This window comes from Lampris incognitus, chromosome 11 (genome assembly GCF_029633865.1).
Source record: "Lampris incognitus isolate fLamInc1 chromosome 11, fLamInc1.hap2, whole genome shotgun sequence".
Classification (NCBI taxonomy): Eukaryota; Metazoa; Chordata; class Actinopteri; order Lampriformes; family Lampridae; genus Lampris; species Lampris incognitus.
The window spans coordinates 27545397-27558234 of record NC_079221.1 but is presented as its reverse complement, the minus strand read 5'-3'; the positions used below and the strand labels follow the sequence as shown (position 1 = coordinate 27558234).

At 43.2% G+C, this 12838-nt stretch overlaps 1 protein-coding gene across 1 annotated transcript in view; it reads right to left on the bottom strand.

Annotated features, from left to right (window-relative positions):
• Nucleotides 1-584: 584 nt before the first annotated feature.
• The window catches only part of cryl1 (crystallin, lambda 1), a 31860-nt gene continuing 19606 nt past the window's right edge, over nt 585-12838 (bottom strand). Inside the window, exons 5-9 of the mRNA XM_056288884.1 lie at nt 10060-10155; nt 8693-8791; nt 5998-6072; nt 825-933; nt 585-616 (exon numbers count right to left, since the gene is read on the bottom strand). Of these exons, the coding sequence (XP_056144859.1) occupies nt 585-616; nt 825-933; nt 5998-6072; nt 8693-8791; nt 10060-10155 (411 nt within the window). The remainder of the gene's footprint in view (nt 617-824; nt 934-5997; nt 6073-8692; nt 8792-10059; nt 10156-12838) is intronic.

The window sequence follows — 12838 nt, the reverse complement described above, 5'->3', positions numbered from 1 at the left end:
TTACTATGTAATTTCTTAGCAATTTCTTCACATTTACTACGCAATTAATGGCCTCTTAATCATAGGGTTACTGAAGCTTTTTAGAAAAAAAAACTGCTCTTAAAAGACACTACGATTTTCCTGCAGAGACCTACTGATTTACTTTATCCTTGAAATTCTGGAGTGTGCTTTGAGTTTTATCTATCTCAGAGATTTTGACATGTATTTACATGATGAGCTGCATCATCATGTAAATAATTGCAGTAATAGGGAGCGTCCGTGTATTGGAAGAGGCATGTGGTAGTCTGCAACCCTCCCCGGATCAGCAGAGGGGATGGAGCAGCGACTAGGGACGGCTCGGAAGAGTGGGGTAATTGGCCAGGTATGATTGGGGAGAAAAAGGGGAGGGGGGAATAGCAGTAATCACGTCTGTGCTCAAAGAAATTTCAGCCACTCCCATGGTCCCCCCACCCAGAAATTCACCTCCATGCAGTTTGAGCTGGCCCTAGCCCAGAGAACGAGAATAGCACACAGTATTAATACCACCCTACACCTGCTATTTCCAGCAAGTTGTGGTTGGTGTTAAAGTTCAGTTTCTTTCTGCTCTATGTGATGCTACTGTAGTCATAGAGTAAGCCTGTTGAAGAGATAGGAAGTTAGGATAACCTAGGACTAAAAAGCCCCTCTCAGCAGCAATTCTGCTTGAGAGGAGATCGGAACAAGTTTCTTCATCTAGGATTTGGTAGGATAAAACAAAAGCCATGTCCATGAAACTGTTCTGCGAGTTTCCAAAGTTGCCCAAATGTTTCGGCCATCATTTTGTGACCACAAAAGTGGAACAATACCTTCAGGTGCATTCAGGTGCATTGTTTCCATGGGACCTATGAAGGCATAACGCATCCCCAGTCCTTCAGACATCACCAGGTCAATGTCCTGTACCGAGATGACCCCTTCCTGGTGGAGCAAGACAGAAACTGAGTTAGAAACATCCAATTTTCTATCATTAAAATTTCATTCTTTGCATATACCTATGTTTAAATAAGTTTAATTACTAAATTTACAATTAAATTCCTAACTTTACCAACTCTTAACCCTTTAAAAACATTATTTGTTAGAGCTGTCCTTGCAATATATTTGTTAGGGGTCAAATCATCCATGATAGTTCCTACCGCTAATTGGAACGTTCAATAAGACAATGCTGCCAGGCAATTACAAAATTCCAGCCAATGAGGAGCCGAGTTTGGTTTGATATCGCCTTGAAAAAATTTTTTAGTGCCAAGAAATAAATAGGGAATCACTGGCAGCTTCAGAAAGTCATAGCATTTTGGCTACAAGACTTCTGACCAAACCAACTCTGTTTTGGCCTATCCAGAACCTGCTAAAAGCTCCTCTCATCATTTAGGCCTTCCCTAATCAGACAATTTTGTTTCCTGAGAATAATGTAGAAGCTTCAGTGGAAAGGAGGAGAGATGGATGGACAGGGGGATTGAGAGAAAGGAAAGCGGTGAAGCCCAGGATGGAGAGAGGGGAGACTGTGGAAAGAAGAGGGGACTCCTGCCAGCTAAACCTGGGCCAGTCCTCTCCTCTCCTCATCTCTCAGGTTTCTGGGTGGGGGTGGAGGAGTTACACAGATACCCGTTGGCCAACCGAGGAGGAAATCAAAGATCAGACACAGATACCGGCAGTAAGAGGAGCAGGAGGATGGTGGGGGAGACAGGGTCGTCATTGTTTGGGTCCTTTGGCCAAACAACAGGCCTGTTATCGAAGCACTGCGGGGTGGTGGCCCAATTTGGAGGTGGGTGGGGGTGAGAGTAGGTGCCACTGAAAAGGGGGTCTCTCCTCTGGTATAATCACTGGGGGCAAACCGGCTGCTTTCTCAGCTGCTCTGCTTACCAATGCTGGCCCCCACTCAAAGGCCAGGTTCAGTGTGTGTGTGTGTGTGTGTGTGTGTGTGTGTGTGTGTGTGTAGGCATGCTCAGGGAGGGGTCACTCCTACATAAGAAGCCCAGTAAGCAAATAAGCGACAATCTGGAGGAACCTTCTGATGTGAGACCCTAGGAATTGTAGTAATGCCATTATAGCAAAGGTATTTCATAACAGGCCAGGCAGCCTTATGCAAATTCAAGTAATTTCAAATAATAATGATTCAAATAATAAGAAAACTTTGATTATGAATTCATTGGGTAATGACCTATGTTACATGCCATTTCTGTCTTTTGCTTCTTTTAATTGCCAAATATAATCTTCGAAAAACAACTTTAAGTACTTTTTATTAGTTTGTGCCACTATGAGGCAACTTTGAAGTGAGGTAAAAGTGAAGGTTATTTCTGAACCACAGAATAGGACTTTAATGCAGTCTTTGTCCTGTGACTAACACCCTGCAACTCAGAGAGCTACGTACTTAATCAGTAGAGGATCATGGCTACGTGAAAAACTTATTGGAGTTCGGAGGTTAAAGTCAGAATTTTGAGTATAAGTCTGAGCAGCATTTTTGTGATAAATATGACAGCAGATGTCCATTTGCCTCGCTCACGCATAGCTAGTTCTGCTTTAGAGGAGCCTAATGTCTTTGATGTAAAATCGAAGACAGGTGTAGGGCAAACTAGACTGGGCTGGATTCCGTGATCATCACATCATAACCTGACACGCCCTATAGCGACTTTTTTGTTTCGGCCACCTTTTGTGTTTGTGTTGTATGTTTGACATGTACAGTATATATGTTTGAGAGAAGCAAGACAGGGAAAAAGAGAGAGCAGGTATATGCTTGTGTAAGCATATGCATGGGTGAATATCTCTTTACAGGTTAGAAGGTTAAATGTTGCTCTTTTCGATATCAGAACTAAGGTGTCAATAATGAGTGTGATTTCAGATCTCAGATAAGAACTGCACCATTAGGGGGCGTCTGGGTAGCATAGCGGTCTATTCTGTTGCCTACCAACACGGGGATTGCCGGTTCAAATCCCCGTGTTACCTCCGGCTTGGTTGGGCGTCCCTACAGACACAATTGGCCGTGTCTGCGGTGGAAAGGTGGATGTGGGTATGTGTCCTGGTCGCTGCACTAGTGCCTCTGGTCAGTTGGGGTGCCTATTCGAGGGAGGGGGAACTGGGGGGAATAGCATGATCCTCCCACGTGCTACGTCCCTCTGGCGAAACTCCTCATTGTCAGGAGAAAAGAAGTGGCTGGCGACTCCAAATGTATTGGAGGAGACATGCGGTAGTCTGCAGCCCTCTCCGGATCGGCAGAGTAGGTGGAGCAGCAACCGGGACAGCTCAAAAGAGTAGGGTAATTGGCCAGATACAATTGGGGAGGAAAGGGGGGGGGGGGTCGAACTGCACCATTGTCACCTCAGACAATAAATAAAACTAAAAAGATTATTTCACAGATATGGATTTTGCCTGGGGACAGCCGAAAGATATTTTTGAACTGAACATGACATTACGTATGTTAGTCTTCAAAAAAGTTTGCAGTCTTTTGCTTCTGAAAGAAGATGCCTTACCATCTACATTAAACATCCGTGATGACTGTTTGAATTTTGAAAACAAGGTTGATAAGAATGAGGAAATAACGTGGGCGTCCGGGTGGCGTGGTGGTCTATTCCATTGCCTACCAACATGGGGATCGCCGGTTCGAATCCCTGTGTTACCTCTGGCTTGGTCGGGCATCCCTACAGACACAATTGGCTGTGTCTGTGGGTGGGAAGCCGGATGGGGGTATGTGTCCTGGTCGCTGCTCTAGTTCCTCCTCTGGTTGGTCGGGGCGCCTGTTCAGGGCAGGAGGGGGAACTGGGGGGAATAGCATAATCCTCCCATGTGCTACGTCCTCCTGGCAAAACTCCTCACTGTCAGGTGAAAAGAAGTGGCTGGCGACTCCACATGTATCGGAGGAGACATGTGGTAGTGTGCAGCCCTCCCCGGATCGGCAGAGGGGGTGGAGCAGCGACTGGGACGGCTTGGAAGAGTGGGGTAGTTAAATGCACTTATTGTAAGTCGCTTTGGATAAAAGCATTGGCTAAATGACTGTAATGTAATGTAATGTAATGTAATGTAATGTAATGTAATGGGGTAATTGGCTGGATACAACTGGGGAGAAAATAGGGGGAAAAAATCCAAAAAAAAAGAATGAGGAAATAATGTGTTGGCACCAAGAATATGAATGCAATTAAAGCAAACAAAACTAATTAGCAACCTCTAGCCTAAAGTCACTGCCTCCTTTGATGAACCCATCGTATTTGAAATGTATTTTCAGTGCCTCTACTTTCTTTGAATTAACTTTCCCCTGTTACTGTCCTGTCTGCAGTATAAATTCTTCAATGGTATAAACATGACTAGATCCTCTGAAATAGCCCAGATCAGCTGGTTCAGTTAGTTTGCCATCTCTCAGCTCTACAACAGTTATCAAGATTTACTTTCTGCACTTTCAGTAAAGACACAAGAAACTAATATAAGCTTGAAAGTACTGGCCCTCCTTTTGATGCTTATTCACAGTTATATATATATTTTTTAGCTCTCCATTAACTGAAGGCTCAGCAAATGCTTTATTTCTTTGGCTGCACCAAAGTAGTATCCCCACCACAGTCGAGATCACTGGACAGGTACATCATAATATTTGATGGATATGAAATATCTTGTAAAAGTTACCTATAACTGAAAAACTACAATGATATTTTATTGTTTTCAACCTATATTCGACAAAGTGCTTCCCTGCACTATTGTGTTTTGGTTTTGCAGTGTATCTATGTCCTGCAAATACATGTGAATGGAGCAACCCAAGGAGGACACGAGACAAACCACTTGGCTGGGGCTCAACCCAGGGCAAAGTACTTTATGATAACAGGAATGTGGCATTTTTGTCAGCTAGAACCTAAAGGTTGCCTCAGGGTTCATCTGCTTCAATGAGCTCTTCATAGCACTAAAAGGCAATCCAAACACAATCTGGAATGTCATGTAGATATGTGTCCACCTCTCCACAGGCCGGTGAGAGAATAGAAATACCACACCGGGACACATGGATGATGTGCTACCGCGGGAGCCAGGACAAAGGGGTAAGGAACAGGGCATTCATTTCTGCTTCATTTCCTTGAACTGACACCAACGCATGCATTCCCGCAGTGGGCAACCTATGGCTGTTGGGTTGCTTCCTTCACCCCTGACTGCGTTCATAAGGACTTGCACTAGACCCAAGACCCACTTGACTCGTTTGACTCGCTTGTGAACACAGAAGTTGCCCTGTAACAAAAATCTGCTCTGGAATTGTTGGATTCCAGAGTTACTGAAGGAGCACATGGTGACATAAACAAAAAACAACAACAGGCCTATAGTATCACTGTACTTGTCATTTTTAAAACATGCACACTAATTATCCCAACAGTCAGCTTAAATATTGGAGGTTGCATTCCAGTATCTCGCCCTTATACAGTAAATCTGAGCTCTGATCAGATATAATGGCATTTTGCGGACAAATATTAGTTTTATTCTAAGACTCATGATTGTTTTCCTCCAACTTGATGCCTCCAGAGCCAAATTTAGCACTTCATTAGCAATGTTTCCATTTAACTATTAAAGCTATATAATCCATCCCAAAGATCAAATATACTGACACCTATAGTGATACCGTTTTTAGCTATTAATGTTGTAGTAACTGTTGATAAAGCTCTTCTATGAGCAAGGTCTGCCATAGTATCTGCTCATTAGCCAGAACAACAATTATAAAACATTTAATAGTTTAAAGGGTTCGTGTTACTATATAGTCATGGCCCGACTAAATTTGGGGACGATGAACAGGAATGTCAGGTGCTCTACAATTAGGTCCATGATAGATTCAGAGTTAAAATCCATTTTCATTAGCTAAAAAAGTTTCTAAAGTAAGTAACAGAAAACTTAGAAGATAGCTCAAGGACATAAACGAAATATAAAGTAGAATAGAGGAATTCAGGGGGAAACTGGTATCTTTTGTGCATCTTTTGAGACAGAACTTTGGTTAGGAGACCATTGGTTTGGCAAACTGGTGGACGGACTCACTTTGCCATTCGACATCATAACTAACTCATAGTTCTTGGATTCTGGAATCTGGAGAAGTCTGGGGGGTGTTTCATGCTGTCAAAGTATTTATGGAAAACTATGAGAGAAGTTGAAAATCACTGACAAACACCCCTGAAAAGAAACAAGTCACAAAAATGTCCACATGCATCATCAGTGACTCACACAAATCAATGATATAGCTACCATATAGCGTGAAAAAGCCATTCAAAGCATGTGATGGACCAGGCCTTTCACAGTTGTGACTATTATGGAAGTTCCCCCTCATTTGTCCATCATCCAGCATGTGTCCTGCATTAGCACTGTATACAGTAGTAGCCACTGATTTTCTCCTTCATGTATTTATCCTATTTCCATCGTGCAATAGTACTGTGCGCAATTCACTCTCAAATGTTACTAAGCAGAATTAAAATTAAATATTTTAATATTCAAAGAGTCGTTCAATGAATGACCATTGAAAGAACGAACTTTAAAGGGTAATATACATGGTTTCAGTTTGTCTCCTCCAAGTACACACTTTAGATTTTGAAAAATTATGATCTGCAGGGTGGATAGTGAGGTGGGAAAAGAGGGTGCGTCTCTAAAACCTGTGGCTGAGGAGACATACCTCTGACTGACAGTTTGTAATCTTTATTTAGTCTCTTCCCACTGCCGTCAGACTCTGTCGAAAACTTTAGTGCTACGTCACCAGTTTGGGTGGGGGCTGGCAGCACAGCAGGGGTGAAGATTTCAGCCAAAAGAGGGTGGCAACAAATACTTTTTTTCACTGAAAGTGGTTTGGTGAAGTTATCTTGGCCAGCGTTAAAATCATGTAGAGTATTGACAGGTTTCATCAGTTGGAAGACATGTGCCTGCACCTACAGCTCAAAAAAGGGATGTAATGATGTAAAGTAGCTTAAATTGTTCTTTAAAAAATATGCTGAAACCAATTAAAAAAAAATCTTGTTCCACCACCACCACCACGCACACACGCACACACACACACACACACAGACACAACTTTTAATTTTTCCACTGCGCAGCTCGGTGGCCACACATGCCTTTTTTTTTTTTCAATTTTTGCTTTTGTTTGTGAGCTCTTCTCCTCTATATCATAATTCTGTGTCATTTGATTTCCGTGCCCGATTTGCTTGCATCTCTTTGTCCTCTTGAGGTTTATGTCTTTGCACATGTAAATGTCTGTGTGTGCATGTGTGTGTATGTGTGTGTATGTCAGTGTGTGTTAGTTTGTGTGTGTGTGAGAAAAGGTCTGGTCATAATGCATTCGACACACTGTACAACCGAAGCCAAGATCAAAATGTCCCAGTGAGCTCTGAAAACGCCGGCTTTTGCAACACATCTTCGACACAAAGGACTGACTAAGAATCACGCTGTATTCTAGAGGGGGAGATTCCAAATACTCCATTACATCTGTAATGTGCTGACAAAGAGTGTGCCAGGGAGAGAGGTTAAGAGAGAGAGAGAGAGAGAGAGAGAGAGAGAGAGAGAGAGAGAGAGAGAGAGAGAGAGAGAGAGAGAGAGAGAGAGAGAGAGAGAGAGAGAGGTGGGGGGGGGGGGACAGACCAAGAAATTGAGACAGACACACACAGATAAAACAGAGAGACAAAGATTTTACAACACAAAGAAACAGGCAGACCGAGGCAGATAAAAAGGAGCGATATCCATGTCAATCAATCACAGAGAAAATTGGTGATAGAGGGAGAGACGGGCAGAAAACCACAGAAGAACAGGGAGAGAGACTGAAGGAGAAAGAAGAGCTATACAAAAGTGCTAGATGAAAACTTAAGAGTGAGAAAGTGAGAGATAGAAAGAGAGGGAGGGGGACAGACTGCGACAGGGCAAGAAGGACATAATGGAAGTGAGAGAGAAATACTGTGAAAGGCAGACAGACTGTGACAGGGATAGACAGTGAGAAAGAGAAAGAGAGACAGACAGAAAGACAGAGCAGGAAAAAGGAGGTGCGAGAATGAGCTGACAGACTGATATAAACCCTAGATTGATGCTATTATGCCTCTTTCTGTGTTGGTCCCTTGATGAGAGATAGGATTTCTTCACAGTATGTTACCTGTGCCGTAGGCAGAGCCAATTTTATAACAGGCTTAATCATGTCTGTGAATGTTCTCATTCATCCAGGTCAGGGTTATCCAAAGGAGTTGAATCAAGTGCAACTGGACTTGGTATATATCCGTGAGGACATTTCGCCTCTCATCCAAGAGGCTTCCTCAGTTCGTGCCTTTCTGACTAGACGAAGCCAGTCAGACTATCTTCGTCTAGTCAGAAAGTTATGTTTGCGGAGGCCAAAAGTTGCAGTTCCCACTGCACTGATGTGCGCGTGTGCACACAAACACACAAACACACAAACACACACACACACACACACACACACACACACACACACACACACACACACACACACACACACACACACACACACACACACACAGAAAACCGTCCAAAACTGAAAAGTAAATTAATGAATAAATGAAATAATACAACTACAAAAAAGTTTGTGTTCTGTCTTGTGCTCCCCAGTGTGATGTTGTGTGCAGTTGTGTCTTTGTACTTCTTACAATTTACATTGTTATATCTTAAATTAATCCATTATGACTTTATTCTTGTTTTGGCTGGAAAGCAGCTTTGCCACAGCTGTGTTAACCTGTTACGTTTTCTTGCCTACCTGGACAAGTCTCCACGACTCTGCAATGATGGCGTACTGCACTCTGTTGAGGGCAAAGCCGTCAATCTCCTTCTTCAGACAGACAGGTGCTTGGCCAACCTGGATCATAAAAAATAAAAAATCGTTATTTATATAATTTATCACTAAAATAAATCTTCCTTTTCAATTTTCAGATACAGAAAATCTGTGTCCCTTTGGGAGCGACACTAAATAAACCATACCATCTCAGTGCAGCTCCAGTGAGCCACTATTTCAGTTCCAACCAACATTTTAAGAAGTAGTACCACAGATATATACATTACATTCCCTTTTATCATATATTGCTTTCATTTACTTGTGTTATGCTGCATCTGAGATAAGATGGATTCAACCAACAGATTTTTTTTTATTTGAATCTAAACCAAATTACTACTTGGCTTACTGGAGCAGGAGGATCAGTCACAGTGAGCCATGGTTCTGTCAATAATGCTCATAATTTGGTGATTTATTATCACAGATTAATTTTACTCAACAGCTTTAAACAATATAGCAACCAACAACAATAAAAATGATTTATTTACAAGAGAATTACGAATTTACCCTTGCCATTTGATAAGAAATTTTTTTAAAGCAAGCTTTAAAAATATATACTTAAGGAAAACTTTTGGGACTTTTTTGCAAGTTAGAAAAAACAATATTTTAAAGTCTACTAAAACTGTATGAGAGGCATAAAATCTGCATTAACCCACTCTGAAGTTATCTAATAGCCTTGAATGAAAATGATTCAATCTAGGATAGTTTAAGACTGCTCAAGGACCTGCAGAATGGGCGTCTGGGTGGCATAGTGGTCTATTCTGTTGCCTACCAACATGGGGATTGCCAGTTCGAATCCCCATGTTGTCTCCGGCTTGGACGGGCATCCCTACAGACACAATTGGCAGTGTCTGCGGGTGGGAAGCTGGATGTGGGTATGTGTCCTGGTCACTGCCCTAGTGCCTCTTCTGGTCGGTCGGGGTGCCTGTTTGGAGGGGAGGGGGAACTGGGGGGAATAGCGTGATCCTCCCATGTGCTACGTCCTCCTGGCGAAACTCCTCACTGTCAGGTGAAAAGAAGCAGCTGGCAACTCCACATGTATCAGAGGACGCATGTGGTAGTCTGCAGCCCTCCCCGGATCAGCAGAGGGGGTGGAGCAGCAACCGAGACGGCTGGGAAGAGTCGGGTAATTGGCTGGATACAATTGGGGAGAAAAAGGGGGGAACAAAAAGAACCTGCAGAAGCCATTAAGCCATGATGATATCATCTATTATATACTGATACTGATGTTGCATTTCTCCTCTGGACTGTGAAAGCAAGGGACAGCCCGGAGTTGTGCAATCTGGGATCCTTACTTGGGTCATCAGGGCATGGACGGTGTCCATAACAGTTGCTAAAGTTTCCGGGTGGGGTACCAGCTCCACCAGTTTCACATAGTAAGGGGGGTTCACCTAGGAAAATACAGGACAATAACTCAGTGCTCAATGGCTCATTTCAAGCAAACTGAAAAGTCAAAGACGTCTTCAAACCGTGCAAGTTAGTGAATGTTCTCGGACTTCTCCTGTATCTTAAATTGCATTAATACACTGCTCAAAAAAATAAAGGGAACACATAAGCAATGCAATGTAGCTCCAAGTCAATCACACTTTTGAGATATCAACCTGTCCAGTTAGGAAGCAACACTGATTTGTGAATCAATTTCACCTGTTGGTAAATTGTCTAATTTCCATCTGGTGGAAATTAGACAATTTGCAAGACACCCCCTATAAAAGGAATGGATTTGCAGGTGGTGGCCACAGACCATTTGCCTGTCCTCATCTTTTCTGGCCGATCTTTGGTTAGTTTTTCATTTTGCTAGTGCCCTCACCACTAGAGGTGGCATGAGGCGGTATCTGCAACCTACAGAAGTTGCTCAGGTAGTGCAGCTCATCCAGGATGGCACATCAATGCGTGCTGTGGCAAGAAGATTTGATGTGTCTCCCAGCACAGTGTCCAGAGCATGGAGGAGGTACCAGGAGACAGGCCAGTACACCAGGAGACGTGGAGGGGGCCGCAGGAGGACAACAACCCCGCAGCAGGACCGCTATCTGGTCCTTTGTGCAAGGAGGAACAGGAGGAGCACTGCCGGAGCTCTACAAAACGACCTTCAACAGGCCACTAATGTGCAGGTTTCTGCTCAAACAGTGAGAAACAGAATGCATGAGGATGGTATGAGGGCCCGACGTCCACAATTGGGGCCTGTGCTCACAGCCCAACACCGTGCAGCACGATTGACCTTTGCCAGAGAACATCTTGGTTGGCAGATTCGCCATTGGCACCCTGTGCTCTTCACAGATGAGAGCAGGTTCACACTGAACACATGTGACAGACGTGAGAGAGTCTGGAGATGCTGTGGAGAACGTTCTGCTGCCTGCAACATCCTCCAGCATGACCAGTTTGGCGGTGGGTCAGTGATGGTCTGGGGAGGCATATCCTTGGAGGGCCGCACAGACCTCTACGTGCTAGCCAGAGGTACCATGACTGCCATTAGGTACCGAGATGAGATCCTCAGACCCATTGTCAGACCATATGCTGGTGCAGTGGGCCCTGGGTTCCTGCTCATGCATGACAATGCTCGTCCTCATGTGGCCAGAGTGTGTCAGCAGTTCCTGTATGTCGAGGGCATTGATGCTATGGACTGGCCTGCACGTTCCCCAGACCTGAATCCAATCGAGCACCTCTGGGACATCATGTCTCGTACCATCCGCCAACGCGATGTCGCACCACAGACTGTCCAGGAGTTGACCGATGCCCCGATCCAGGTCTGGGAGGAGATCCCTCAGGAGACCATCCGTCGTCTCATCAGGAGCATGCCCAGACGTTGTAGGGAGTGCATACAGGCACGTGGAGGCCACACACACTACTGAGCCTCATTTTGAATCGTCTTGAAGAATTTCCACAGAAGTTGGATCAGCCTATGTTCTCATTTTCCACTTTGATTTTGAGTATGATTCTGAATCCAGACCTTAATGGGCTAATGATTTGGATTTCCATTGATCATTCTTAGGTTATTTTGCTCTAAACACATTCCTCTGTCTAATAAATAAAGATTTTCAGCTGAAATATTTCATTCATCGAGGTCTATATTGTGTTTTTAGGTGTTCCCTTTATTTTTTTGAGCAGTGTATATTCAATGTATTAGCATTCTGTAATTTCACTCCTCTATCTGCTATTTTTCATTAACTGTAAAGCGCTTTGAGTGGTTGTTGCAGCTAGAAAGGTGTTATATAAAATGCAATGTGATTGATTGATTGATATTTCTTCTTATTAAGTGAAAGTTAGTATAAAACATTTTTTAACGTTGTTTAAAAAAAGAATAACGGGAACGGCAGTATTTCAGATAAGTGCGAATTAGGGTGGCTGTGCGTTGATATTTTCCAACATGTTCCTTGTTGTTCCTTGTTTGACATTGACCCGAGAAACATGTTAAACAACTGAAAATACCCATTATTGCCGTGAATCCGAAACTGTACAGGTTTTTCCTTTAATTGTTTCTGCGGACTTATTCGTCATGTGTGTTCCATTGTTCCATGTTTGGCAATTTTCATGTTGTCACTTAAACTGGAGATTTATATGGTTTCTTTATGGGCTGAGCACATTTCCTAATCCTGTGGCTAATAAAATCCATTCTCATCTCATTATATATAATTCGAAATGCCCATTGGCATTGGTGTGTCATTAACTTAAAAACTTGGGATGTTACTACAATAGTGGGATTCTGAATTGAAATTAATAAATCCCATAAACCTTTCTATGTCCTGACAGAGTATTTTTGCAAGACACTGAGCCCTTGCCTGCTCAGTCTGGTAAATGGGATCCAGTATTATTGTGGCAGGTGGGGTGTGGTTCCTGCCTTCATTTGCAGAATCAGGCAGAATCAGGAGTGGCTCAGTTGGTCAGTGAGTCACACTTCTTTGTAATTAAGTCCTATGACCATTTTAACATTTATTAGTGACACATAAAATCAAAATACCGACATTGAGCATGTGAACAACTTAGATTCATTATCAGCCTTTTGATGGGATCTTTAAAGACTACAGCATGTCCCGAATGACCAATCCCCAAAAAACAAAAACAGAAACAAAGAAAGAAAGA